The sequence below is a fragment of the Hetaerina americana genome, unplaced genomic scaffold (genome assembly GCF_022747635.1).
Source record: "Hetaerina americana unplaced genomic scaffold, ioHetAmer1.1.p SCAF_5, whole genome shotgun sequence".
In the NCBI taxonomy this organism is placed as follows: Eukaryota; Metazoa; Arthropoda; class Insecta; order Odonata; family Calopterygidae; genus Hetaerina; species Hetaerina americana.
The window spans coordinates 89,294,216-89,321,474 of NW_027287095.1; the positions used below are offsets into that span (position 1 = coordinate 89,294,216).

General features: G+C 36.4%; 1 protein-coding gene across 1 annotated transcript; it reads left to right on the top strand.

Annotated features, from left to right (window-relative positions):
- LOC139693901 (small G protein signaling modulator 3 homolog) lies at positions 1 to 25,668 on the top strand. Its single transcript, XM_071592224.1, has 16 exons — positions 1 to 203; positions 314 to 513; positions 626 to 724; positions 851 to 1,014; positions 1,098 to 1,308; positions 1,387 to 1,517; positions 1,627 to 1,860; positions 4,091 to 4,185; positions 5,123 to 5,289; positions 9,930 to 10,027; positions 13,296 to 13,487; positions 13,781 to 13,891; positions 18,217 to 18,384; positions 22,265 to 22,407; positions 23,813 to 23,973; positions 24,610 to 25,668. The coding sequence occupies exons 1-16, from the start codon at positions 135 to 137 to the stop codon at positions 24,818 to 24,820; spliced, it is 2,454 nt and encodes an 817-aa protein (XP_071448325.1). The 5' UTR covers positions 1 to 134; the 3' UTR covers positions 24,821 to 25,668.
- The last annotated feature ends 1,591 nt before the right edge of the window (positions 25,669 to 27,259 follow it).

The following is a 27,259-nucleotide window of genomic DNA, read 5'->3' on the forward strand; positions in this document are numbered from 1 at the left end:
TGTAAATTTGGCTGATGTGACATGTGTTTTGAAGTTCTTATAAGTTTTGCTTGTTTTGGAATATCTTGAGTGAATTTTTATCTAAATGAGGAGAAAGAAAGTAGTACTTTAGTTCATCCTTCTAAGTTTCAGAGATGGATATTGCTAAATCCCTCTTTGGATCAAGAGCTCCTGAGGGTTACGCGGGCAAAGAGGATTTTAATGTAAGTTTTCTGTGGATTTAGTGCTTCTTACGATAATAAGGCATTGAGATATTCGATGTTGACAACGGTCGGGTTATTTAAATTCTCACATTCGTTGTTGTTGCTTGTAGGAAAAGGTAGACACTGCAATTTCCGAAGATGAAGGTGACTCGTACTTACAAGATGTTCCTGAGGGAGTTAGTGTTCTTGCCGACGGATTATCTCCTACACCAGGTGGTCCGTTTTCCGCACTTACACCGTCAATGTGGCCTCAAGAGATATTAACTAAGCTGGGGCAGCCTGAGGATCCAAATTCTCAGCCAGATTACAGGTGAAATGTTATGGTCAACCTCATTTATTTAGCATATTTGTACAACTGTTGGAATGTGTGTATTGTATAAGAATTTCACCTTAATGATTAAGGCTGTATTTGATCACGCTAGGTTCGATGAATTTGGCTTTCGTGTGGAAGAAGAGGATGGACCCGAACAAAACTCGAACAAACTCCTGGGGATACCATTTGTTGAAGATCCTCAACACAGGTACTTCGTTATTTTTTCATGAAATTATTAATATCATTTGTACCATAATCCGGCTGCTGTTCCATCATCTGTCATGTATGAATACCATAATTAAGAATGAGTATTTAGTAGGTCGTTTTCTTTAAGGTTGCAATGGGTAGCATATTTAGAATTTAATCAAAACAAAGAAGTCTGTGATCTCACATGGGACAAAGTGGAAGTGACTTTACCCAGGACAGAAAAGCTGAGGGCGATGGTTCGTGCGGGCATTCCACATTCTCTACGACCGCCAATGTGGATGAGGTTATCTGGTGAGCGTTTTGCAAATGATGAATTAGGGCAATTGGTTAAATCACAGGGCTTGAGATAATAATATAAATTTAATGGCATTTAGGAGCCCTGCAAAAGAAGTTGTCAGCTAAAACGAGCTACAAAGAAGTAGTCCGAGCGTCTAGCAATGATGCCTTGATGACTTCAAAGCAAATTGAAAAAGATCTATTGCGCACTCTACCTGGCAATGCATGTTTTAGTCATCCTAACAGTACGGGTATCCCTCGCTTGAGACGTGTTTTAAGGTCCCTGGCATGGCTTTATCCAGATATAGGGTAAGTAATAGTTTATGAAATTGTGAATGTTTAAAATCATTAAAGCAATCTTTTATCAACTGTTTGCCACTCTTGCAGGTATTGCCAAGGCACTGGTATGATGGCTGCAGCACTCCTCTTATTAATGGAAGAGGAGGACACATTTTGGATGATGTGTGCCATCGTTGAAGACTTACTGCCAGCATCTTATTACTCCTCGACCTTGATTGGTGTTTAATATGGATTTTATTTATTTTTGATAATGTTTCTCTTGCAATACTTCCATAGATCTTTCATATTATTTTATTTTAGTGAGATATTTTTTATTATCATTTTCAGGTATTCAAGCTGATCAGCATGTCCTGCGGTCTTTGATAGCCAATTACCTTCCAGATGTTGATGCAGCCCTTAGCAAACATGACATGGAATTATCCTTAATTACCTTACATTGGTTTTTGACACTTTTTGCCTCAGTTGTTCACATGAAAGTTTTGTTACGAATTTGGGATTTGTTATTTCTTGATGGATCTATTATTCTATTCAAAGTTACCTTAGGAATGTTGAAGATTAAAGGTAAATATGATGCTCTCTCTATGTTTACATAAATAAAATTACATTACATTAATTTTAATGTGAAAATTTTACTTAAATCTCAAAAAGAAGCATTGGTTTACTAAGAAACACACCCTTCATTGTCATTCACCATAGCTGTAAAAGTTATGCTATAGTTCATATTCTGCATGATGAACTTTATCTTAAAATATGTTAATAAATGTTAGGAATGGCAATTTTTCAAAATGATTTTTTTCATTGTTTGTCCTGTAATATTTACAATTTAAAAAATGTACCCTTTGTGTTGTTACTTAGCTGTTTTCAGAGAGTAATCACACTTTGTAAATTAACCTCATGTGATACATTCAAAATTAATATTGCCAATTATTATTTCTGCATTTGGAATTCGAGCACCATTGTAAACGAAGCCTCTAGTTTCTGAACTATCTCTCCCCAAAACCTTGAAGTACTCCAACAAATAATACTTTTAGTTTTGATTCCTTCAATGTAGCTTAATTGTCAGTCATCCAAATGTCTGATAATCAACTGTATGGGTTAACATTATGCAAGGGCTGCTCAATGACATGATCATAGCAAGAGGAACTCATAACTTACTGTGCAAAAATTCTATTTTTAATTAGCCCATTGTGTAATGCATATGTGGTATAAGTTTCGTTGATTTGACTTCAGCATTATATGTGTGTTGGTTGTAGAAAGTTGAAACATGTTCAGTTCACCTACGTAAATGATGGACCACCGTCATTCCAATCCCCCTTTATTATTAAATGTTTCTCTTTGGAACATACTCAGTTATTTCCATCAATTGATCATGAACCATGTGTATTTCTTTTTACTATGGTTACTTGTTGGCATGTTAAACTGAATAATGACTAAGTTTGCTGAATTAGCTTTTACTTCTACTAATAATATGCCATCACTCCCTCTTATGTTTACTATGCTTTTTGTAGCATTTAGTCATTATTAAGGCCTTTCCTTGCTGGCTTTCTTTTCCTCTCCTGTTATTATTGTAAGGTAATATACAGGTTTAAGATAATTTGTTTTGGGTGGACACAACTACCAAATAAGTATTTTGTGACTCCTAACAAAACACAATTCAGCAACCTACTCTACATCAAGTCCCTCTTCTTCTCTGAGTATTTCCTTTCTCCCTTCACCCCATCCAACATCCTTATCCTGTTCCTGCCCTTGCCTTGTTTGCCTGTCATTCTCCCCCCCATGGCTGTCTTCAACATCCCACAGCTGGTCAATATGCCCTTCATCAATTTTTCCTGCTTCCATGGGATTTCTCCCTACAAACCCACATCTTTGCCCGCCATACCAATTTCATTTGTTTTCATAGTCATTTTTGTGTCCATAGTCATTTGTTTTCCTTTCGGTCCATTTCACCTTCTCTATTCTTCTCCACCTACACATTTCAAGACTCCTTTCTACGCCTATCCTCCTGCGTCAATGGTCGTATTTCCTTGTCGTAAATAACTACACTACATATCACCCCCTTTCTGGCGCCTGTGAGAGTTTGCAGAAAAACATTGAGCATAATCAGAAATAATAAATATATTATTGGGTAACAACTGCATGTTGGTAACTGAAAAATTGGAAGTGAGGCATGCTTGTGAATATTATATCCAGAGATATTGTGATTATTATCAAAAATTCAATGTGAAGTGTATTTCTCATTCGCCCTGTACCAGTGTATTCCAGACCCAACCCCATGTGGCTTTTTCCTGTTCCTCAAGCTGAGGGGACATCTTAATGGAAATATTATTCATGATCAGAAGTAGATTTAGGTGAACTGAAAATGTTTCAAATTGCAATGGCTGCTGCTAATACATTTCTGGAGTCAGGTCAATGGAATTTGTCGCACATATACATGACACATTAAGCTATGAATAAAACTAAATTAAATTTTTGGCAATACTCTTTATTGCACACACCTCATTTTGGTAATTATATGCATCAAAACAGAGTGACCAAATCTTTTTACATTGAAACGATGAACTAGGACCAAGTTAAAATGGTTATTAAATTAATTTTAATCTATTTGTTACTGGATAAATTGATGTTAACATTGTTAATAAATTTAGAAGAGTAATTTTAACAGAGCCTATTGTGTAATTTTTTTCTTATATACATTTTTAAATTTAAATTTTTCTGCTTTTCTTGTGCTGTTTTTTTTTAATTTATAAATAAGATCTAGTGCTATTTTTAATGTTCTTTCTGTACATTTCAGAACCAGCCCTGAAAAATTTAGAAAATTCTGCTCAAATCTTCAACGTTCTTTCAGACATTCCAGGTGACATTGATGATGTTGATAATTTAGTTGAGGTAATTATTAAAGTCATCATCTTGTATGCATGCTAAGCCCCTGGGAGGGAAGGCTGGGTAGTGTAGGCTGGTGGGAGAAATCCATTGGGCTGTAGAATATTGTACCCCAGGTGCCCCTTTAGTTTAGGCTATGGCTTTAAACCCTTGATTTTTCATTCTTGCTCCAATGGTCTCTTGGTTCGAGTGGGTTTCCCTCCTTCCCTCACCACTGTCCAGCTAATCCTTTCCTGCCCCCTCTCTGGTAGCAGAGGCCAGATATCTTGAACTTGCCTTCTCCCATCCTAATTGCTTTCCCCTTCTGTAAACAGTATGTAAAACCAATTATTTTCAGTATCTTGGGGAAAGACCATTATCTCCTCTCCATTGCTAACTCTTGTACTCATTTGTTGTTCTTTGTATAACATCTATTCTGCCATGAATCTGTCAAGTAAAATAGAAGAGGCCTTTTCAAAGGTGGCTAACCTTGTAGCAGGTGTTCCACAGAGCAATGATCTTGGGCCATAATGTTTTATAATTTTCATAAACAATTGACCAGGTAATATAAATTCTGAAGTAAAACGCTTTGTTGATCTTTGCGTTGATGTAATTAATTTGACCAATGATTTAGCATGAATGAATTAAGTAGTGATATGGTATAGACAACAAATATTAGAATAACATCCCATTATTCCTTCCAAAGAGCTCTATGAAACCTGATCTAGTATTTTAATTTGACCATATTATGAGAAGCATTAATGAATCAGGCAATTTTCCTTGTTCATATACTATCAGGAAATATTTTTCTTGGCTTTAAACACTATTAGTTTGCAGTGTAGGGTTATCAGTACCTAATGACTCCAATTATGTCTGAATTATTTAATACTTATAGATCAACTATATTCTTGTACTTAAGAACCGAGGGTAGCTAATTGTTTAACCCTAATTTTTTCAAACTCAGGTTTCAATGAATGTAGTAGCATCTTCCTTGAGTGATGTTTCCATTGATACACATCGGAGACGTCATTTGGCATACCTAATGGCCGATGCAGGAGCCCTGGTCGGGAATCCAGATGCAGCCCTGGCTTCTGGTTCCTCCATCAACTTGCCCAAGCAGCACCTCAGCAGGTGTGTAGAGGAGGTGGGAGAGGGGAGCCAGGGCCACGCAAGTAGTGCTGGAGTAGGAGATGGCGGGAGTGGATGGAAATGGTCACGATGGTCTATGCTGTCCTTGCCTCTCTGCCTCTTGCTGTGTTTCAGTCGTTTACTAATCAGACCTAAACGGGCTCCTTGCTAAGAGCTAGGAGTGGCAGATTTAATCAGTCATCAAACCATTCATAAAACTCACATTCATTTATTTCTACTTGACTTGATTTTAGAATTGTTATTAAATTCCATCCGTTCAACTTCGGTTGTTTTGCACTCTTCTGTTGTATTGTTTTCATGCTTTTTATACTCAACTTGAGTTGTTATGTCATAAAGTTACCAGATGGTTCAATTTTTATATTTTGTATCAAGAGTTACTTAAAACAAATGATGGCCAGTTAACAATTAATTGATAATAATGTATGTATTGGTTATTTCTTGATTGTCATGAATATAAAGGGATGATTACTCACTCACACTATATTAATTTTATTTGTGCTTATTGACTTCATGTCTGCCCAACTCTGTTTTGTTTTGAAAGTAATTAGATACTATTCCAGGTGGCTGAACCCTTTTGCTTAAACAAACTAAGCTCTTACCTCATTGCATTTCTTAAGTTAGCAAGTACTTCTTTGTGATGCGCTTTTCAATTACTTTTGTTCATCTATTCCACGTTAGTGAGTGTTTGAGTTCCATACTGTTATATTTTAAATGTATGCATTCCACTTCTCTGTGTTTTGCTAAGTAATTAATTTTTTTGCATTGTAAGTATTACATCCAAATGTCCCTTATTTCCAGATTGATCTTTATTATTTTTATTTCTTAAATTGTAATATATAGAGAATAAATTAATTAAATAAAATTTTTATTGTTTGCATTCATTACTCTATAGAGTTTTACATTTTTTTATTTAACCCATGTTGAAAATAGCATTTATTATTTGCCTGCATTCATTTATTTTTTTATATGTAGTGTATGATGGAAACATTTCGTTGGATTGCAGACCCAACCAATGAAATGTGGACATCCCTGAATGAAGTAATCGCACTAGGCATGGAAATTTCAGCTTCTAATAGTTGCAGTGGTTGTGGTTTGTCTAATCCTAGCAAAAATTAGAGCTTAAATTAAGCACATTGTTGCATTTTTCTTTATAACATTTTATTGTTATTTTGTCGTACTCCATGGGGTAGAACCTTGGGCTACAGACCAGAGGGCCCGGGTTCAATTCCCGGGCAAGGCACTCTGGGCACCTGCACCTCCACCCAAGCTAAAGTGACTTTTCAGGTACCAGGTCTTTTTGGGAAACCATAACCAGCACAGGGAAAGGAACTCCCCCCACCCTGATGTGTGAATTTCACACGCTGACGGGCTTATTACTGGGTGAACTCTACCATCACCTACCAAACCGACCTTCGGGTTGATTACTGTGTTTATGATTTTTTTTATAAATATATATTATTATTATTATTATTATATTAAATAATCTATGGGATGAGGAAAGTTTGGAAGGACAAAATTACCAAATAAATATTTTGTGATGTCTAACAAAACATAATCCAGCAGACCTACTCTACATCAAGTCTCTCTTTATCTCTGTGTACTTCCATCATCCCGTCCAACATCTCTATCCTGTTCCTGCCCTTTCCTCATTTGCCTGGCATTCTCTTCCCTATTATAGTCTTCAACATCCTACCGCCGATCAATATGCCCTTGAACCATTTTTCCTGCCTCCTTAGGATTTCTCCCAACAAAACCTTCTCCTTGCCCACCATACCCTGTATTTCCTCATTTGTTTTTCTTTTGGTCCATTTCACCTTCTCCGTTCTCCTCCACAGCTACATTTCAAAAGCCTCCTATCTACTTGTATCATCCTGCTTCAGTGACCATGTTTCCGTGCCGCACATAACTATGCTCCATATTAAAGTTTTCACAAGCCTTCTCTTAGCATCCTTACTCCACATCCGTATCATCAACTCCCACTTCCTTGTGAAAGCCTCTTTGCTTAGTGCAATTCTTCTTCTTACGTCCATTCAACTTTGACCGGTTGGTCCTTGATACTTACAAAATACGTAAACTGTTCTACCTGCTCTAGTTTTATCCCTCCCATTTTAATGTTTATCTTTGACTTTTTCTTTCTGGAAAATCTTTTTTTTTATTAATATTGATTCTCATCCCATATCTCTATCACTAAATTTCCAATTCACTGAGCAATGCTTGCACCCCTTGGCTGACTAACAATTTCCTCCAGATATACATTGAGCAGCAGGGGTGATAACGGATAATGCTGCCTTACAACTCTTCCTTACACTGCCCATTCAGACTCCCTGTTTCCCACTCGCACCTGAGAGGTCTGAGACATGTACAGGTTGTGGATTAGCCCCCTGTCCCTCCAATCTATTCCTATTTTCTGTAATATTGGTTTTTTCCCAATTAACTCTATCAAGCACCTTTTTGAAATCTCCGAAACAGGCAAATATGTCCTGATTGTATTCTATATTCACTCGCGATTAGTTATCTCATTACTGCAATGGCATCACACATTTTTTTCCCCTTCCTAAACCCAAACTGATCATCCCATAAGTAATCATTTGCCCTACTCTCTATCCTTTTATTTATGATCCTGAGAATAACTTAAGCTGCTTGGGAAATCAAACTTATTGTTCTGTAGTCTTCACATGATGTATTACCTTTTTGGAATAGGAATTAACACTGATCTCACAAAGTCTTCCGGCCAGATTCCTTCCTCATAAATACTACGGATCAGCCCATATAGCCTCTTCCTCCCACATTTGCCTAAACATTAATTTTAGTAGTTCCACAGGAATGTTATCCAACCCCATGGCCTAATTTAGTTTCATCTCCGTTAATGCCTTTTCCAAATTCATCCTCTAATATGCATGGACTTAAGCTATCTTCCTCTATGTCATGTTCATTTTCTGTCTAACTTCGTTGGTCTAAGTTGTTCACGATACAGTTCTTCTATTTATTCCTTCCATCTCTCTTGGATCTTTCCTGTGTCAACTATTATCTAACCCAACTTATCTGAAACTCTTAGCACAGATCTTCCCTTCTTACTTCCTGATGGTGATTTACCATGCAACTGCCCACGCTGCAAATGCTACCATCTTTAAAAGACACCTCCACCCTTACTACCAATTCTCACCCTGAGCCAACCTCAGGAAGCAATATACAGCCTCTCCTGTAACTTCTGCCCTGCCTTCTATGTGGGTGAGTGCACCGCCACCCATTCCTTCCGCATGAATAACCTCTGCTACTCCACCTAATCTCCCATCCTCCCTAAATATCCCATCCCTGCTCACACTGCTTCCCACAAACAATCTATGGATGACTGCTTCTCTGTTTCAGTGATTGAAACCCTTCCCAAATCTGCGAGTAGCATAGAGGTGAGAACCTGCAAGTTGCTGCATATTTGGGTGCTCCAGTCATTTAAACCTCCTGGGCTGAATAAAGCCCACTGAATCCATCCAATAGCCGCCATTATTTCCCCTCCCACCCTCCTGTCTGTTTCCTATGTGTCACTTACCTCTCCTGCCCTCACACATATCCCATCCACTCTTCCCATCAGAACAGCATTCTGATGATGATGGTTGTGACACCGAAACGTCAAAACTACATTTTGAGTGTCCTTAACAACAATATATGTAAATATATATGTATACATATGTGTATATATACATATGTGTGTGTGTGTGTGTATATATATATATATATATATATATATATATATATATATATATATATATATATATATATATATATATATATATATATACACACACACACACACATATGTATATATACACATATGTATACATATATATTTACATATATAGAGAAAAGAATAAAGTCTGTTAGTAATAAAAAACAAGCTTTGTCTGCTTAAGGGCTGTGCACATCATCTGAAGGTTACATCCTTCCACCGAGAGAGTTATCTTTATATCATTTATTTGGGTCGGAACTAACAATGTCACACTGACCAGGTAGTTGAAATAAAGAGGTTTTGGAATGATGATAGTTCATTTTTTTGCCCAAAGATTACATTACAAAAATGCCAGTTTTATAGACTCCATTCTGAGAGGGTAAATATTAATTTTTATTAACCAGTTGTTAGCTGATGGTGAGCAATGATTGTCCAAAGAAATGTTGACTCTGTAATTAACTTGACTGGGGAAATTTAAAAAATATAGGTGTAAATCATCATCACCTTTAGTCAAATATGGCTAGTTGGATGTAATGGCATCCTCTGCTCTGAAATTGATGGCAAATTTAGCTTCATTCATTTTTAATGTAAATATCAAATTTAGTGACTTGTTACCAAAAGTACTTTCTTGCTTTTTCATTTCTGTATTGGTTTTTTGGTTCACAGTTTGTAATTAAAGGCATATGTGAATGTGTGTGAGGAAACTTGAGTGAACTGCTATTGAATTCTCATTCAGGATCACGCAATCTCCTCTCTTTGTGCATGCTTGGTGGACTTCATAAAGAGATGTGGTGATGCGTAAAATGTTTATCGTTAAGGAATAACAACTTGACAGCGTTCAAGACAAACTTTAGGAATATTGTTAGATTAAGTTTTTTAAGATTGCTATTTTCTTTTTAAGGCGTCAGGTTAAGAAATCAAAATCAATGCTTCAAGTATTGCTCTTTGGTGATGAAGATGGAGAAGAGGATATCAAGTCAAAGAACATTCGCCAGACAGGTCAGTATGACCCATTTGAAATTAATGTTAGGTAACATTGATAACATGTTATACATATTTATATATACACTAATTGCTTATTAAAATATACAAATGACCTGGCCATTAGTTCTGATGTGCACGTATGGTATTTTTGAAGAAGTAGATGAGGAATACTGCCACGATTTACAAGTTTTTGCTTCACCTTAAGCTCTTACAAGGATGAAGATTGCAAAATTCTACTGTAGTGCACGTGGGTGGAAGATGCATAATGGATAAAGTTCAGTTTGTTGAAAACATGAAGAAATCAATATTAAACTTTGCCCCTGCATATTTGCTATCTCATTTAATGCATAAATTCTGACCACGTTTTCCATGGACTGATATGCATTCAGAAAATGAAGGGGACCAAAATAATTCATTGGCTCTGGTGGAGATGACAATCATGCAAATTATTAAAGTTTTTCACCATTTTCTAGAAACTGTGGGAGATGCTGACACAGTACCTTTCAATGGAGTCATCTGCTAATATGCAATTCAATGCAAAAACTGCAAAAGTGTTTAAAGTTGCCTCGTAGAATGTGGCACATTGCGCATGACTACGAATGCCTGTGACATTTTATGTGCAGTATTTGATCCCAACATCTTTTACCTTTAAAGCCCCCAATATTTCCGGGTTTAAGTGGACGCCTAGATAGCTTAACTAACTAAAGTATTTGGCCGGACATCTAGGGATCTGGGTTCGAATCCCAGTCAATGCGAATGATTTTTACACTTTTGTTGAAATTGTTGCATTTGTCATCTTTGCCAAAGTTTGCGCGTTTAACCTCAGTTCAGTGGAAAGTTCCTTGCATTTGCTTGATAGTAAGGATATTTTTGTTTAGTTCACTTGCAGCTGATAATTACTACTTTTATATTAATCTCTTTTCATATGGTAATTGCTAAATATATTGTCCTGGCATCAATGGAATGAGCTACCCAATAATATGATGGCTATGAACTCTGAAAACCTATTCAGAAAGGATCTAATATGTTAAATAAGGCTTGATTAATCCTATTTAATTGTTAGTTTTTCTTGCCTAAATGGAAGAAATATGTATTTTCCGCAGTATTAAGTTATGGACGGCTGCCAAAAATATTTACATATTATATAAATACTTCTGTCAAACTTTTTTTTTATTATTAACTTCACTTAAACTGTCCCCTGTTGTTATTATCAAATTTATTTACTGTGGATATTTTCTGAGGGGTCTGTATTGTTCTGCAGCAATTAATCGGGTGCATGCAGGTTGATTTACTCAATACTTCTCTTCTTGGCTTTGAAGCAATCAGACTCTGGTCACTTGAAATTATTACAGGTAATCTTATATTATTATTTCTGCAGTAATCACATTTACCTAAAAAGAATACAATGAGAGCTTTTCAAACCTATTACATCTTAAATGATGCTGATTACATAGATTATTATTTAAACATCTTGCTTCCTTGGATTTTGTTTCTCTTTTATCTTGTAATTTGGACTCCTTTGAGAAATTATGACCGTATTAGTTTATTATCTCTCAAATACTTTTTTAATATATTGTTTTATTCTGGCAACATATGATTTACTATTTCAATCAATAGCACTTCATTTCACCTTATACCCAGACCTCAATCTTTGGATCATAAAATTGAAAATTCCTTTATAAAATTGCAACCACTAATTCTTAATTGACCGTGGCCAGCTCTATATGTTCTGAAAGATGCTAGCAAAGAAGCACTGAATAAGGTAATAGACAAGTCGGTTCTTGAACCTGAGGTCATCTGCCGAGAGCTCATTACTTTTTTAACTAAGATTATTCTTTAGGTAAAACTCAATTTTTCCAGGTCTACTGTTGCTGTTGAATGCTTCTTTTCATTTGCAGAAATCATTTTGTAGCCAGAAGGAATACAGTTTGCCTGTTGAGTTTTTGAAAACATTATTAATCAATCAAAGTTCCTTTGAGTATGAGTTCGTTTAAAACAATATCATAATAGGCTGACATTGTGCAGATTCAATTTGTCAATAAAATTCAGCAATCAATCAATTTTTATTTGTCCAAGGGTTTGTTGTACAAATATAGGACTCGTCAAAGAAATATCCAACTGCAAATTATAGTTTCAGTTATTCATTGACAGAGTAGAACATATACTTTAACAGACGTTTATGAAGTTTTTTTTTAAATGGTGGCATTTTATTGAGATTCCTCACATTGTCAGGTAACTTATTAAAAAGACTGAGGCCCACATTTTTAGGCCCAAGTGCTGCATTTTTAGTTCTTACAAATTATTGGTGTAGGTTTTTAGAGGTTCTGGTATTATAAGTATCGTCGTTGCTATTATAGAATTGGATGTTGCACTTAACTCTAATAATTGTTGTATATACATGGAAGAGACAGAATGTGAAGCTTTTTAAAGAGGGGCAGGGTGCATTAAAAGATGCATTGCACATTATTTGAACAGTCCTTTTTTGTACTTTGAATATTGTACTGGCTTTTGGTGAGGAACCCCAGAAAATGACACTAAATTACATGTATATAGAAATAACCGTAATACACAGCTGACAGGACATCATCAATAATGGTGATCCTGATCTCTGTGGTGAGAGAAAAATTGGAGCCTAATTTATTACGTAACTTGTTAATATGATCATCCCAAGATAATTTACTATATACTCCAATGCCCAGGAAGCAAGTACTGGTATTTTGTGGAATCATTTTCCCATCAATAGTGATACTGATGTTAGCTTTTGGCTTGTTTTTGTTAGTTAAGCATACTAAGCTTGATTTATCCACATTGAGGGGGAGGGAGTTTTGCTTGCACCACCCATCTAGCAGAAGTGTAGCATGGTTTTAAATTAATAACATTATGTTAAAATTAGTACAATTTACTTCTGCAATCTTCTTTAATTGTAAAATACAAAGTAGTCTGTACTCTGAATTAAAAAATGTGGCAAGATAGCATTTAATGAAAACACTAGTGATTGCAGCACTGAAAAATAAATTTCATCATTGATCACTTGAGTTTCAAAGCTGTCCTTAATTCATAACATTTTTCCCAAAATCTTTACATCTCTGTTTGCAATCTATTCTATAGATCATCCAGAATTAGCTAGCTTTAGAGAATAGTTTGTAATGATAATACATGTCTTTATAATAACTCAACTTATCATAATAAGAAATTATGTAGGTAGGAATTTCTAGCACAAAACTTGAGTCATATGCCTGTAATGTGACATTTTAATGATTTATGTAAAATTTCAATATTTCAGAAATCTTGGTGGATCTGAGGGAGGCAATTTTGCAGGTTGCACGGCATTTTATTTCAACTGATCCAAATTTACAACAGCAGAGCTCCAAAGTTATATTAACCCCTGATTACTCAATGGAAAGCCATAAAAAAGACCTTGAGAGCTATTTGAGTGTATCACGCAACAGGCATAGGCGGGCAAAGGCACTACTTGGTAATGCATGTGTAATTAGTTAAACGACTTATGAAATAAGTCCTTGATGTGTGAATCTATACCATTGGAGTGAGTAGGCGTTCATTCACTTCATTTTGCACCTTCACAGCGAATATTCATTCCTGTGTCACCTCAATTATACTTCACAATTCCAGAGTATGGCAATGTCATGTGGAAGCGATTCATGTATTTTATGAGCAAATTTTGGAAATATACAAGGTCTTGTTTTTATAATTGTGTTCATGGCTTTTAATTGATGCTATTGTAATTAAATTTAACTGGTTACTTTACAGATTTTGAAAGGCATGATGATGATGAGTTGGGCTTTCGAAAAAATGACATTATAACCATTATCAGTCAAAAAGATGAACATTGCTGGATTGGGGAGTTGAATGGATTACGAGGTATGTGTGGATTGTAGGATAAATTAAATAATAATTGTTAAGCAAGCGCATGCTGGGGTGGCTACGAGGGGAGGAAGTGGAAGGAGTGTTCAGCACTGGGTACTGGCACTTTGTGTCCACTAATGTGTTCAAGGAACTGTGATAAATTGGCTCAAATGGGGTTGAAATTAGTCTTATGGGGGAGAAGGGAATGCATTAAACTAAGGGAATTCCCTTAGCAGCACAAACCCTACGTACACCTATCTAAGCATGCAATAACACAATTTCTTTCAATTGATGACAAAATTTTATTTAATCATGAGATTCTCTTTGAAGCCTAGATAAAATGTGGTTATACATGATTCTTATCTTATTTCATAGCATAGTGCACCTAGAGTGATTCCTGAATTCATTTACATAGTTTTTCCAAATAACAGCCATCCCAAAAAAATCACAATTTGACCCAAATTATTCATGCCAGCAGAAGACTTCTGGCCTCAAATCCAACCAAAAGTGTTGATTTTTATTCTTTACATAATTAATGAAGGGACCTCACTCATATTAACATGACCTTGACCTTGACTATGTGAAGAAATTAAGTTTATATGGCGTTTGACTTCATGCACTCCAATTTTAATTCCTTGAACATCGGCAATTTGGGAGTCTGAGAAAATCAGAGTTTGGGTTACCATTAATGATACACTTGTCCATCCCCATGGGCTGTAGCCTTGGAATTGTAGAAGGGCTTGTGTGTTCCGATGACCCCTAGAGCTGTGCTGGCAGGAGCAACGATATTTACTCCTAAAAGGGTCACCCAAGGCAAGAGAGGTTGAAGAGTAGGAGCCAGACAAAAGGTCGTCCACGCAGTGTCTGCTCCTCATAGAGGTGGCTGCAAAGGCATCCGACCCCACTGAGGCAGTTCATTTCAGTGCTGCCTATCAAGGAAGGCAATGGGAAACCAACTCAATTATCTATCCGTAGGATTGAGTGATGGGCACAGTAGAGAAAATGAGTCCTGCTAACTACAGGACTCAGTCCAATGAACCTTGTGTTATTTGTGCCTGACAGCGGGGGAGTCAAGGCTTCCACGGTTGTCATCTCACAGAATCTTTACAGAGCAAAGCAGACAGTAGCAGCCCAGAAGATGCAAAATAAGACCAAGTTAGTTTGAATAAGAACTTGGAATGTTAGGAATATGTTGAGGACAGAAAAATTATGGAATGCATGCATACTGCGATAGATGAAAAGAGGAATTATAGATGTTTTATGTCAATGCGAGGTGAGATTGAAGGATAGCGGCAATTGCTAGAGTGATAGTTAAAGAGTAATATACTAATGGAGAGGAAGAGAGCCAGTGAGAGATGGCCAAAATATTGAATAAAAAGGTAGCAAAAAGCATATTCAACATGGAGCAAGCAATGGATAGAATACTACTGGTAGAGATAAAAGCAGAACCAACGAACTTGGTTATTATTCAGGTATAATTGCCACTGAGCAACCATAAAGAAGAAGAGGTCGATAGGATATACGACCAGTTAGAGGACATAATCGTATGTGTTCCTGCAGGGAAACATTTGATAGTGATGGGGGATTGGAATGTGACGGTAGGCGAAGGAAGAGATGGTGATGAGGTGGGGGACTACGTTTTAGGCACAAGGAATGACCGCGGGGAGAAAGCAGTTGAGTTCTGCAGGAGACAGGGGCTAGTCATCACCAACACTTGGTTTAGACACCACAAAAGGCACAGGTATACATGGAAAATGCAGGTGACTCAGAAGGTATCAGTTAGATTATATTCTGGTTAGGCACAGGTTTAGAAATAGTGTGATCAATTGGACGGCTTGCCGGGAGCGGATGCGGACTCTGATCTCAATTTATTTGTTATGAAGTGACGGTCCATTTCAAAAAGATAGGGCAGGGGCAGCAGGTTAGGAAATGGAATGTAGAAGCACTAAATGGATTGACAAGGAAAGAGTATCAGCAGGATGTAGAGAAAACAATGATTGAGGAAAGGGAGTTGTGTTCTACAGAAGAAAAATGGCAATATATCAGAAATGGTATATTAAAAGTCACAAAATAAAATATGGAAATAGTAAGCAGGAAAAGGAAAACACTGCTTATGGAGGAGATAATTATAAAAATAGATGAGAGAAGAAAATGGAAGAATATAAGTACAGAGTTAGGTAGAAGAAAGTATAAAGAGTTAAATTATTAATGGAGGGTGAGCAAATAGAACAAAAGAAGAGTGGTGGAAGACAATACAAGTAAGTGAAATATTTGGAAGGAAAAGGTGGAATTGGTATGTTTTACAGGAAAATGAAAGCACTGTCAGGAAGTAAATAGGAAAAATCATTGCATACAATCAGAGATAAATCAGGAAAAATACTAGTTGAACCAGAAAAAAACCAAGGGAGATGGAGTGAATATATAAAAGAACTGTATGGTAAAGAACTTAGGCCAGCAAGTTTAGCAAGTAGTAGTTTTAGGGGAGATGACCGACAACTGAGGCCATTTGTGCTATTAGGAATGGACAAGAAAGGATGAAGGTTGGAGAGAAACCTGGCATCAGCATTAGCTTACTCTTAACGAAAGGTGCCAAGGGGTCCGCATCTTAAATTCCCATCCGACAGATGGCGTACTCAGTCAAAGTGCCCTCCTCAAAGCACCTCAAGTAGGGATCAGAGTACTACTGAAAAATATTTGCCGCCTCCAGGATTTGAACCCAGGTACTTTCGGTTCAAATCCTGGAGGCGGCTAGCCAGCCAGTATGTTAGCCACTGCATAGCCCTAGAAACAGAATATGATATAGATGAAGTTAGCTTATGTTCAGGCTTACTCGACGGTGAGGTAGAATTGACACTATGGGAATTGAAATAAAATGAGGCTCTGGGGGTAGACAACATTCCTGCAGAAATATTTCAGGTTTTGGGAAAGGTGGGAGGAAGAGTTTTTATGGCCTAATGGGTGGCATTTATGAGGGAGGAATTTGGTCATAGGATGTTGTCGAAGATCAATGTTAGTTCCTATTCCAAAAAAGGTAAAGGTTGCAATGTGTTGAGGAATACAGAAAAATTAATTTGAGTTTGCAGCTTTAGTGGTTCTCAGGATCATCAACAAAAGGGTAGAAGGTATGGAAAATGGGGGAAAGATCACTGAGTGTTTAGGAAGCCAAGAGGCATTGTAGTAATGAGGTCACTAATAGAGAGGAATATAGAATACAATGAGAAAGTATTTTCCTATTTCTTAGATTTTAAAATGGCTTTTGATAGAGTGAATTGGGAAAACTAATGAATATATTGCAGAAAATAGGAGCAGCTTGGAGGGCTAGGATACCGCAACTTGTACTTGTCTCAGATTGCTCGGATGCGAGTGGGGGACAGAGACTCCGGATGGGCAGTGTTAGGAAGAGGAGTAAGGCAGGGTTGTCCATCATCACCTGTGTTGTTCAACGTATATGTTGGGGAAATGATTGAAGAGACATCTGAAGAACTGGAGATAGGAATGAAAGTCGGCTGGGAATCAATAAAATCAGTTAGATTTGCTCATGGACCAACCTTTAGTTAGTCAATCAGCCAAGGGGTTGCAAGCATTGCTGAATAAATTGGAAATTCAGTGCGATAGATATAGGATGAGAATAAAGCAGAGGTTATGTGGTTTTTCAGAAAAAAAAGCCAAGATAAACATTTAAATAGAATGGCAAAAACTAGAGCAGGTGGAACTGTTTACATATCTCAGAAGTGTTTTGGGCCAAAATGGTCAAAGTAGTAGGGACATAAGGAGAAGAATCTCATTAGACAGTGAAACTTTCACAAGGAGAAGGGAATAGATGGCACAGACATTGAGTAAGAATGTTAAGAAAAGACTCATTAAAACTATGATATGTGGTATAGTAATGTACGAGGAAATATCACCATTGAAGCAGTATGATGGGCTTAGATAGGAGGCTTTAGAAATGTGGTTGTGGAGAAGGATGCAGAAGGTGAAGTGGGCTGAAAGGAAAACAAATGACGAAGTGCTAGGTATGGTGGACAAGGAGAGGGGATCGTTGGGAGAAATTCAAAGGAGACAGGAAAGGTGGTCTCAGAGTATATTGATTGGCAATGGGATTTGTAGGACAGTGAATCGCCTTCTAGCTTTGCTACGGGGAAAAACAGACTCTCCATAAGTCTCTTAAAGCAAATATAGGCCTTGGACAATGATATAGTATGTTCAAGCAAAAGCCAAATTCCAATAAAGGATATTGCCTATCTCATGTTCTTGAATGAATTGTATTGGTGCACAAGGAAGAAGTTTTTTCTAAATTTATCAATTTTTATAATATTTATTATTGTTTAATTTAACTCAAGGATGGTTTCCTGCAAAGTTTGTGGAATTATTGGACGAGAGAAGTAAACAGTACTCGTGTGCAGGCGATGACAGTGTATCGCAAGCTGTGACTGATCTAGTTCGAGGCACCCTCTGCCCTGCCATAAAGCAGGTCCTGGAGCATGGAATGAAGAGGCCAACGTTTTTAGGTACGATTCTCAAAGTTGCACATGAGGAACTCTGTGATTTGCAAATTGGTTACACACAATTGTTAATTATTATTTAGTCGACATAATATTATATAATCCACCACTTCCACTCAGTATTTATTTGATTCCCTGACTAAGTTTCCCCTGAACTTTTTTCTTGGTACTCATATGTATTATTGAAGTGCATATGTACTGTATAGCTGATGTGTGTGAGTGGCATTCTGATCCTTCCTTTGATTTATGATCACTTTCATTTCGTGTTTCTTTGCATCCTTGTGATTTACTTGTTTTTACTGTGTTATATATTGGTCAGGCCTAAATTTAAAAAAAAAGTTATTCTTTCCATGTTTTTATATACTGACCATCCCTAACAACAACTTGTCACCCTAGCACTTCATTTTCTAGCATTAGAATCTGGTCTATTGGACAGCTGAACATTTATGACAAATCCTTATTAGAATTATCCAGACTCTCCTAAGTAATGGGGTATTTTTGTCAGTGCGCAGATTATTGCTATCATATGGGCCACATTTAACATTTAATTTCATTAAAAAACTGTAATTTCCATCAGGTATTCAAGAATCTACATTGTTTAATCATCAGTAAGATTGGAAATAATACATGGGGGGCCCCATAAGTACCCAGCCTTACCTAGAGATGGCGGTAGTTGTTTGAAACAGATCACTGTATTAGAAAGTACGCAAACTATAAACCTTATGTTTCAAATTTGAAGTCGCCACGTTGTTTAGTATTTGTTTGGCAGACATCAATAGTGAACGTTTTCAGTGAATTTGTGAAAATGGAGATAATTGGTCATTAGTTCAATAGTTTCAGCCTCAACTTTGTGGAAGTTCATTTTAATAAATGAAAAAGAAACACTTTGTTCCAATCCACCACTTTATTACAGGTACGACTAGTTTCGACGCTACGGCGTCATCCTCATGTACCTGAGGATGACGCCGTAGCGTCGAAACTAGTCGTACCTGTAATAAAGTGGTGGATTGGAACAAAGTGTTTCTTTTTCATTTATTAATAATTGGTCATCGTCATGTGATGCAATACTTTTATTTGAAAGGTCTTGGCTCAAACAATATAAAAGCTGAACTGGATTCTACTCTGGGTGAGTCTGCTCCTATATTTACAATAGTAAAATATTGGGTAGCAGAGTTAAAATGAGGCTGTACGAGCTGTCTAGACAAGCATCGCATTGGTCGAACAAATGAGATGACAGTATTTCAAAAAGTGCGGTAAATTGCATATTCACTGAAAATTTGGACTTGAGAAAGATGGGTGCGGCGTTTGCTCACATTCGAGCAAAGCCAGTGTCATGAATATCTTTCAATTTCACAGCAACAAAGCAGAAGTTTTGTACCGTTTCATAACCATGGATGAAACGTGGGTCCATTACTTCACCCTCGAGACAGAAGAACAATCAAAACAATGGATTCAAAAGGGAGAACCACCTCCAAAGAAGGCAAAGGCCATTTCAACTGCAGGCAAAGGTCATTGCGTTGGTTTTTTGGGATGCACGTGGGATAATTTTCATTGACTATATTGAAAAAGGAAACACTATCTATGGCGAGTATAATGCGAACTTATTGCAACGTTTGAGCAAAGAAATCAAGCAAAAGCGGCCGCATTTGGCTCAGAAGAAAGTGTTGTTTCATCAAGACAATGCACCAGCCCTCAAATCCATTATACCAATGGCCAAAATTCATGAATTAAAGTTTGAATTGCTACCTCATGCCAGATATAGGCCCCTGGGATTATTTTCTGTTCGCAAACTTTAAAAAATGGCTCTCGGTGGTCAAAGATTGTCCAACCATGAAGTCGGCAGTTAATGGCTATTTTGCGGAGCCAGACAGTTCTTATGATTAAAAGGGTATCAAGCGTATTAAACGTCGCTGAGAAAAGTGTAGAGAGCTGAAAGTAGATTATGTTGAAAAATAAATACATTTTTTTCCCAAAAGTTTTGTGTTTTCTTTGTTGGGTCAGGTACTTCTGGGATTACCCTCGTAGCACTTATTTGTCCTGAAATTAGAACAAAAATAGGGGCATTAACGATATTGAAATCAAATAATACCTGGAGATGGATAACACTACCATGAATGTACTTACAGTTTGGGAAAATGGGGAAGGAATAGATTTGCTAATTTGTAGCATTTATTAGGGGGGAATTAGTGCAGAGGATTCCGTCAGTTCAGTTTTACTAGGTCTGTCTCAAAAGTAGCAGAACTTAGTCGATTATAAAAATGTATTGCCAGAATTGAGACATTCACTCAAAAGTATTTAAAGCAGTGGGTCCCTTATGGGTCCACACACCGCTGCCAACGGGTTTTCCACGCCTTGTATGCCTTCTGGAAGGCAGCTCCCGGAATGCTGCTAAGCTCCCTCGTCACGGCCTGTTGTAACACTTCCACCGAGCTGTGGTGACATCCTTTCAGCATGGATTTGAGGTGGGGAAAGAGGAAGATGTTTAGTGGAGCAATGTAACATCTGTAAGGTGGCTGAGGGAAGGTCAAGAAGCTCTTGGCCTATCTGTTTACTTTTGTTTGTCTGATGATTTATTAATTCTTCCCAGTGTACTCTTTTTAGTGCCTCATTAAATCCAAATAGCAAAATAATATCTTGATTATACTCAATATTACTTTCTAGCAGAGATCTAACAGAGCATAATTCTAGCAGAGCATAATTTTTGTATCATTAAGTGTAGCCCTCTCTTTTCTGAGCCCAACCTGGTCTTCTTCCAAATAATTATTTTCCCTCTCCTGCATCCTTTTGTTGGTTATATTGAGTACTGCCTTTGCTGCGTAAAGAATCTAGCTAATGGTTCTATAGTCGCGTCACACTGCTGCTTTTCCCATTTTTGAGATGAGAAATAATACAACTATGTACATATATTGAAGTCTCCCAACCAAATGAAATTCTTGACCTTCTTAAGTGTTATTGAATCCAAATAAACATTCCTTCCACTTTTTCCTAAACTCTTTAATGGCTCTTCATGAGCATTTATCCCCACAGCCTTGTTTATTTCCATTGAATGCCTTTTACGTCTTGCAATCAAGTATGGTTGAACCTAATCTATTATCATTGACATTTTCTCTTTATCTAAACTTGAATAACTAATGCAATAGTATACAATGCCTGTAGTCATTCTATGTGGTTTTTACATTTTGTCTGAATCTCTTTTGGTTTGATTAATTTTCCTGTCTCATCTCCATTTGAAATTTAGCAAAGATTTTGTTACCTGTGTTTTTAATTATCCCTTTATCAAGATATCCCCACCTTCCTTCTTCTGCATCCACTGCATTGTGTTCATTCAGGATTTCATGAACTGCTTTCCACTATTCTTTCATTTTCACCATAGTGAAAATATTCAGGATGGTTAACATGCCATTTTCTTTGTCATTCTTCTTCCTTGTCTGTATTCTGCAATCTGCAGAATACAATATGATTAGAATAATATTTATGTACTATTGTGTCAAATGCAATGCAGTGTGCACACTTTAAATTTATTTTGTATTTGGTTGAAACAAAACTTTGAAAAATAAGATTTACATAAGGTGGATATTATCTGAACCAGGGATTATTTGAACAGTTAATGTCTTTACCAGATATTTTTCAGGTGTGTCCATTAAAAAACTGATAGTGGTATAGAGAATAACATTTTATCCTCAGGAATAATGGTAAAACAATCGATTGTGCTGATTTCTTGTCCAAAAACAAAGAATGAATTCTGAAAAAGAAAAGACTTGGAATGTAAATTTGAAGGCTATCTGTATACTACTCACTCATAGTAATAACTAATAGCTATGTCACAGGGCAGAATTTCTTTAAATACCTACAAACTTGGTCTACTTAGTGTACTCTGGTCTTACAGGAGGTACCTGCCACCCATGGCTATTCATAGAAGAAGCTGCTTCCAAGGAGATTGAGCGTGATTTTGAATCAGTATACAGTCGACTTGTCTTATGCAAAACGTATCGCCTTGATGAAGATGGGAAGGTGTTAACTCCAGAAGAGGTAGGGGCCTATTAGGATAATCAAAGTCCACTGGGAGCATAAAAAATAAAGTGCAAATCAATAGTGAGACTCAAGGAAATATGTCATCAGTAATTCACATTCAAGTTGTTGATCTAGTAAACATGCTGCATCAATGTGATCATTGGACTTGTATGCATTTATATTCTATGGTAGCAATGTAAACAATCTGGTATAATGTCAATAATCTTATTGGAGTAGTAAGTATAATTGATCCCACCGTATGACATGCTGAATAATTTGAGGAATTTTATTTTTAATATGAATAGACTGCTTACAGCATGAGAAAAACACTGGAAACTTGAGTATTAAGATCAGGTCTTCATTCAAGGATCTTGTTGTGTCATCATTCTTCAAAATGCAGTTGGCGTCAGTTATACAATTTTTAATAACATATCTTGTGACCCAGCTAGACTCATGATGTCACAAATTTTTAACCATGAATTTTAAAAATTATTTGTGCAACATAAAACCTTTTCTATAAAAAATTTTTTAAATGATAACTTGTGAAAATTCCTTGAGAAATAAGTAGCTTTCTTGCACTTACTCATTGTGCTAGTGCACAGCATATTCTAGATGTTAAACACTAGGGTGTTCTAGTTTAAAATTTAAAAACCTGATTATATATTAATGCAATAGCTGTACTTGGATGAATGGTACTCCTGAAGAGGCCAGGGAAAGAAAGCACAGAAAGTCTTTGTGTGTCTTTAAACAGCAGATGATATATATTCAGTTGTCATGCAAAATCCTGGCTGTCTGAATGTCACGTCAGGAATGCACATGCCTTTGGGGCAGATGTCATCAATTTGCTGATTGGGACTAATAACTAATATGCCAAATTTTCCCCGTAAATGCACTACACCAATATTTAGAGAATGATCATGGCTGTTATCACTATACAGATGAGAATGATAATACTTGAGAATTCAGAAAAAAACTGTATCTATCCATACAGTTACATATTTGATGAATATAGCCAGAAATCATAAAATCTGAGAAATTTCATTGGAACAAACTTTAAAAGTGCTAGTATTTCTATCACCAGAATCAAATGCCTTTGTTAATCGACATTGGGAGTATGAATCATTAATGTCAGAATGCTCTGCTGTGGCACTAAACATATGTTGAAATTTAGTGTTACTATAAATGTTGGTGTTTATGATATTCTGCTCAATGCTTAATGTTACATTTTGAACCTGTTCTACCACAGCAAATGCAGAAAATCTTGTCATGTAAATAAAATTGTTGTCGTTTTTGTTTACCTTTTTGAAGTAACACGAAAGCAAATCTTACATTCGCAGTTTCTTTTGTACGAATCGTAGTGTGGGAAAAGACAGTTTTGTACTAATACACACCTGTGTTCCCTCATTTTGTGAACTTAATATAGTTGCTGTATAGATGTGTTCAAGCCATCAACCTCACTCATGATACTGCCCATGCTCAAATGGATGTGAAACTCAGAAGTTTGATTTGTTTGGGCTTGAATGAACAAGTACTTCATTTATGGCTTGAGGTCCTATGTTCCTGTGTCCCCGTTGTACAAAAGTGGTAAGTTTCAAACTGCAAAAGTTGTTTTTTTTTAAATATGCGTATATGTACATATCACCACTGGAGATGCAAAGGATGAACACTTTTTTTGAAAGCAGAAATCATTGCTGTTTGAATGTTATCTTGTTTTATAATGCGGTAAAGCCAGGGAAGCTCCTTGAGTTTTCGTTTAACTAATCTAGTCAGTTAAAATTCCAGTTAAGACAAACATGTTTCAAAATTAATACTTTTGATATTTAATATATTTGCACAAATTTTTGTGGAAGATAATTTTATTTCACTTTCTGTTTTTACTTTATTTGTGGTGATTTTATTACAATTCATCATGGCCCTATACCAGCTATGCAATGCAGCTTCTTAAGTGTCAATGAAGAGTGTATCCAACCCTGGAATTAAACCCAGGAACAGGAGCTTCAGAAACTAATTCACTTCATACCTCATTAGTTCAATCCTCTATTTATGGCATTGTTTTCACTCTTAAGTCTCTTTGAAGGTGTGCGTGACTGAGCTTTTATATATGTAACTTGAATGAAATTGCTGGCTACGTGTATTTTACAAGAGCTCTCATCCTCGCTTGAGCCTCAGGAATGCTGTCTGCCACATTCTAATCTCATCGATGTCCTCTTCTTGTCCCAGGTTTCACCCGTGGAGTTTTGTGTGCAGTCCTGGTTGGGTTCAGGTGAAATGTGAGCTGAGAGTACTTTCTCAGTTTGCGTTCAGCCTCAGCCCCGATTGGGAGTTGCCTCCTCACACGAGGCGCTCCCATCACTCACAGCAGTTGCAACCTTTGAAAGATGGTGTCAGGGACATGTTGGTCAAGCACCACCTTTTCAGTTGGGATCTGTGAGATTTGCTTGTTCCCTTGCTCTGGTCCAGCAGACAGGAACATATATGATGGCCAATTGGGCTGCCAGTGAAAACATTGATGAGGTACATATTTCATTGGAAGAAGAATTCAGATCTGAATTAATTTAGTTGAGTGGCTGCCCTTTACTTTCACTCTTATTTTCCCAGAACTCCCTGATGAGCAGTGAATATATGGCTCTCATGAATTAATTTCCTTCGGTGAGACATTAAAATGTATACTGTTATACAAAACTATTGTTTTAAATTAACTTACTGTTACACTAATTGTGGCTATGTTGTAAGTAATTATATTATACATATGATGTACAGGAACTGATTGGTACAATCTTTTTTACCATTATACTGATTTAGTGATGAAGGTGATAGAACTATATTAACTCACTTATTGCTGCATTTAATGACTAATGTTATTGTAAAGACATAATTCCAAAGACTGGTCATCATCATGAAAAAGTTAATGATTTCTAGGCTTTATTTATTTGTTGCTGGTAAATGTGGGAATTCAATTGGAGATGAGTAATACATGATTTTATTTTTGTTTTCTTTTTTAATGGTTGTGTTAAAATATGGCCAAAATTCCATGGTATGTTTTGGGTATGGTATAAAAAGCTTGTTGTTATTTTCAAATTAATAAATATGTTGGCTCTTGGGCAAGATTAGAATATGTTTCATTCCATTGAATTTTTTAAAATAATTTAGATTTTATTTCATGATAATGGCATTACAATTGATAAAAAATGGTCCCTGGCTGACCTATGTTGTAATTGAAATCTTCAAATTATTGCTGATAGTCTATACCACTTTTCCTGTTATACCTGTAGTTTTTGTTACTGCACATTGATCAAAATAAATCAAATGCTTTAACTTTGTTTATATAATTATGCATTTTGTACAAAACCAGCACTAGGCAGCTATTACATTTGCAAAGTCTTCCAAGAGGAAATCATGGTGACATTCTGTTTTTAAATTGGGAACATGGTAGATTTGTGGGATCCACATGCATACTTTTTAGTCTTTTGAATGAGTCTGAGAGATGTGTTTTAAGTCAAGATGGCCACAGCTTTCTGGCTACACATTTTTTGATTAAAAAATTGATTTTTCATGGGAAAATGGACAAAAGTTAACGTTGAAAAAGATAAGAACACTCCTGAGTTAAAAAAATGTCATGAATTCTTCTCTGTTAAAAAAATTGTGCTTAAAACATTAAAAACTGTGGGAAAATTTCAAAATCACTTACTATTAATCATTGATGGGTATTTTACATTTGAAATTTAAATTAGGTACTCTTGTTTTAGGAAATGGGCTCCATGTTACATGTTTTTGGGTTGTAACCACCTTTGGACAGAATGCTGCATTCTTACTTAGTGTAATTACTCTATGGCAATTTGTCAATAATAAATCAATTTGAGTTGGTGAATGGAAATCCATTTTCTTACTCTAACTTGTAAATTTTTCAATCTTGTAATATATCAATATGATTTCTTCAATTGTATATGTGAAATAATCCAAAGTAAGTGAACATTAAAATTATCTCATGGTGCAATATTTGAGAAGCTCTAGGGGGCAAAAAAGGCTTCTTATAATGGATGAACTTTTGAAGTGTCCAGACCCTTACATACTGGGCAGCAGGTCTTCCCACCAAAAAATTACTCCAAAAGAATGTATGGTTCTGAAATTCATGTATCATGGCATGGATTGTTTCTTTAGAAGATAGTATTCCAAAGTTTTTTCAACATTTGTGTGACATTAAGAAATGATAATCGAAAATTATTATTATTATTATTATTATTAGGTAATCTACTGGTTTAGGTAGGTTTTTGGATGGACACAGCTCTTAAATAAGTATTTAGTGATTCCTGTGAAAACACAACATCATACTCTACATCAGGTCCCTCTTCATCTCTGAGTACCTTCTTCCTCCCTTCATCCCGTCCAATATCCCTATCCTGTTCCTTCCCTTTCCTCGTTTGCCCAACATTCTCCCCTCTATCACAGTCTTCAACATCCCACTGCCGGTCAAAACCCCCTTCATCCATTTTTCCTGCCTCCATAGGGTTTCTCTCAACTAACTCCTGTCCTCGCCCACCATACCAAGTACTTACTCATTTGTTTTCTTCTCTGTCCATTTCACCTTCTCCATTCTTCTCCAAACCTACATTTCAAAAGCCTCCAGTCTACGTCTATCCTCCTGCTTCAATTACCACGTTTCTGTGCTGTACATAGCTACGCTCCATTGCAAAGTTTTTATGAGTCTTTTCTTAATATCCTTACTCAAAGTCCCTGTCATCAACTCCCTCCTCCTCGTGAAAGCCTCGAGGAGGAGGGAGTTGATGACAGGGACGTTGAGTAAGGATATTAAGAAAAGAATCGAAAATATTCACTCTAAATTAATGTGTAAAGTTTCATGTATTTCATGTCT